The 2,966-nt window shown below is 36.2% G+C and overlaps 1 protein-coding gene across 1 annotated transcript in view; it reads right to left on the bottom strand.

Annotated features, from left to right (window-relative positions):
• Positions 1-1,637: 1,637 nt before the first annotated feature.
• slc10a4 (solute carrier family 10 member 4) overlaps positions 1,638-2,966 on the bottom strand; it is a 4,378-nt gene continuing 3,049 nt past the window's right edge. Inside the window, exon 3 of the mRNA XM_016480035.1 lies at positions 1,638-2,422. Within this exon, the coding sequence (XP_016335521.1) occupies positions 1,883-2,422 (540 nt within the window). The 3' untranslated portion in view covers positions 1,638-1,882. The remainder of the gene's footprint in view (positions 2,423-2,966) is intronic.

Raw genomic sequence — 2,966 nt, 5'->3', positions numbered from 1 at the left:
CCTCCTTTTCCAGAATAGAGCTGCGCCAATACAGCTGGTATCTGCTAAAAACATCTGTTTTGTTTCTGATTATCATGTTTATCGCGCTGAAATCATGCGTTTTAAACCATATGAGTTTAAACTTCAGATATAAGGTTTTCTGAGAGCACACATCCGAAGCACACGGACAGAAAGCGGCTGTCACAGCATGTGAGGACTAAACTAAGTTCTCATTCACACAAGTTTACGTTAAAAACACACGAGTTACAAAAACAGTCGGTTATGTCTGTGAAGGTAAACAGCTGGGAAATAAATCGCAGGTTTATTTTAGATCTGTGTGGCAGCAGCGATATACAGTAGACGAAATAAATCAATAAATCCGCTGCTCTGTTGTCTCCTCTGAGGCTGGGACTCTAAACAGTGTTCAGTGCTCGTCTGTGCAGCCAAAGACAGAACAGTTAGCATGTTTTGCTCAAACTTTCGCCATGGCATTAGAGCTGGTACACCGTTGTCACTTGCGAAATCAAAATGAGGTGCCTTGAGTGGAAGTCTACAGATTAAGGGGCGGTAATATTATAATGAGATCCCTTTGCCACGTCACCAAGGGAGCGAAATCAGACGCGCTCGTTTTCTCAGATGCTTGCAGAAAAAGGCTTACATAAACAAAATTACTGGATTAATCTTTTCCACGTTTCCTTGGTTGGTAGATGCACCGGGGACCTGATTATAGCACTTAAAACCTGGAAAAGTCAGATTTTCATGATATGTCACCTTTAAATATTATATTACTACTAGCTACAACTAAATAATTAATTTACATTAGGCTATTTTTGTGAGTGAAATATCTATAAAATAATTTTTATACCAGTCTGGCAGAGATCTTGAAACAAAAATTATAATATTACATGCTCGTCATAAACGTTTATTCATCTTGCAGATGTTTTCACACATTCTGATAAACATGTACAATGTTTTCATTTCAATTACAGAGATGGATTGCATATTCGAATATTATCAGATGGAAACTAGCACATGATCAATTCTTGTCCAGAATAAACCTAATTTTTTCATAAAGCCTGTTTTTATTTCCATAGGCTGTTTTTCACCATCACATTTGTTATGATCTGACACTGACATGTTGTTATAGCCTTTGGCATTGTGGTAATCCTGTAAAATTCCACTATTTTTGAAGCAATAAACTCAGAAAACATATTTTCTCCCAGCTTTAGAATCAGAAGCAGACTGACAGTGGGTGATATGCAATATAAACATGGGATGTGAATCAGGCTTCTCATCCTCTTGGTCCACATAATCAAATAAGCCAATGTAATCCATTTACTGAGGTAATAGCACTGATTCATTTACAAACAGCAGCATAAATATACATTAATGCTGTATAATTTGCATACTTCTGTAAGACTCTGAAAGTGGCTTTTACTGTTACATTATTTTAATAGATTAATGAATGAATGAAAGAAAGAATGAATGAATGTGTGATCAAATTAACTCCGTAATAACAAAAACTATAAAATATATCTTTTATATACAGACATAAATAATATATTTTTCTCTCTCGCTCTCTCTCTCTCTCTCTATATATATATATATATATATATACTGTATATAGAATCTTATTTATATATTTTATACTAATGTTTTAAATATATTTTATACTAATTTTAGAAAAATTCCATTGAATGGTAATATTTGGCTAGTGCGTTTAGTGTGTCATGATATTAGTTTCCATTTTCACAGTCTTGCAATCATTTTTGGCACATATTAGTTATAATGCTGTGAGTGATTAGTAAGAAATTCAACAGTGAGTGATGGCATGAATAAATCCTATTGTAAATACTCAGGTCCAGTGTCTATAGTGAGTCTCAAGTCTTTTGTTTTTGTTCCCTTATACAGGTGTGGGGCTTCCAGCACCATCCTGTGACTCCAACACAATGACGTTGGGGTCACTCACTGTCACCGCACCATACGTAGAATCAAACGGCACGTCTTCTTCCTTCATTCTCTTGTAGGATATGTTTGTATCATCGTCATCATCCTCCATGAGGTCCTGTTTGTGCAATACCTCTTTCCTGTACATGCGGTAAGCCAGAATGAAGATGCCAGCCTCTGCTGCCTGGAAGAGCGCGTACAGCAGAGGAAACATATACATGCCTCCCATCAGCTGCGGAGGGAACGCCAGCTTCAGGATGGCCGTGCAGAGCTGCACGTTCTGACAGCCCGTTTCTAAAGACACAGTCCTCCGACTGTTGGGGGGGAGATCGAAGAGCGTCGCCAGGCCGTATCCTGCCGCATAGCCGGCCATGGGCATGAGTACGGCCACCAGGTAGACGGAGGCAGGGATGGTGGCCAGCAGCTCCGGACCCAGCATAGTTCCAGTCAGAATGAAGAGCATCAGCAGAGTGACCAGGAGAGACCACAGAGACACCTGGAGCAGAAACACAGGTAAGTCTTCTAAACAGCCATTATACTGTCATTCAGATCTTACTGAAGTTTCTCAGCAGATTTTATTTAGGCTATTCTTCGTTTAGTTCATTTTTTATTGATTTAGCACAGAATCTGCAACATTTTTCTCATATATTTCCCATGTATTTTCACAATATTATTTTATGGGTCTAATAGACTTATAATCACAATATATATATTTTATTTTATGAGTCTAACCGACATATTCTCACAATATTTGTATTTTATTTTATTTCTCCCAGTATTTTATTTTTATTTTATTTTATGGGTGTAATGTACAAATTCTCCCAGTATTTTATGTTATTTTCTGTGTCTAATGGGCATATTCTCAGAATATTTCAGATTTATTTTATGAATCGAATGAACATATTCTTACAATATTATTTTTTAATTAACATATTTTCAGAATGTTTTTTTTGTTTTATTTTATTTTATTGGTCTAATGGATATATTCTTACAATATTTTTATTTTATATCCCAGGTTTTATGAAAGTATTTTCATTATA

This window comes from Sinocyclocheilus anshuiensis, unplaced genomic scaffold (genome assembly GCF_001515605.1).
Source record: "Sinocyclocheilus anshuiensis isolate Anshui unplaced genomic scaffold, SAMN03320099.WGS_v1.1 scaffold637, whole genome shotgun sequence".
In the NCBI taxonomy this organism is placed as follows: Eukaryota; Metazoa; Chordata; class Actinopteri; order Cypriniformes; family Cyprinidae; genus Sinocyclocheilus; species Sinocyclocheilus anshuiensis.
This window is presented reverse-complemented; position numbering and strand designations above follow the sequence as displayed.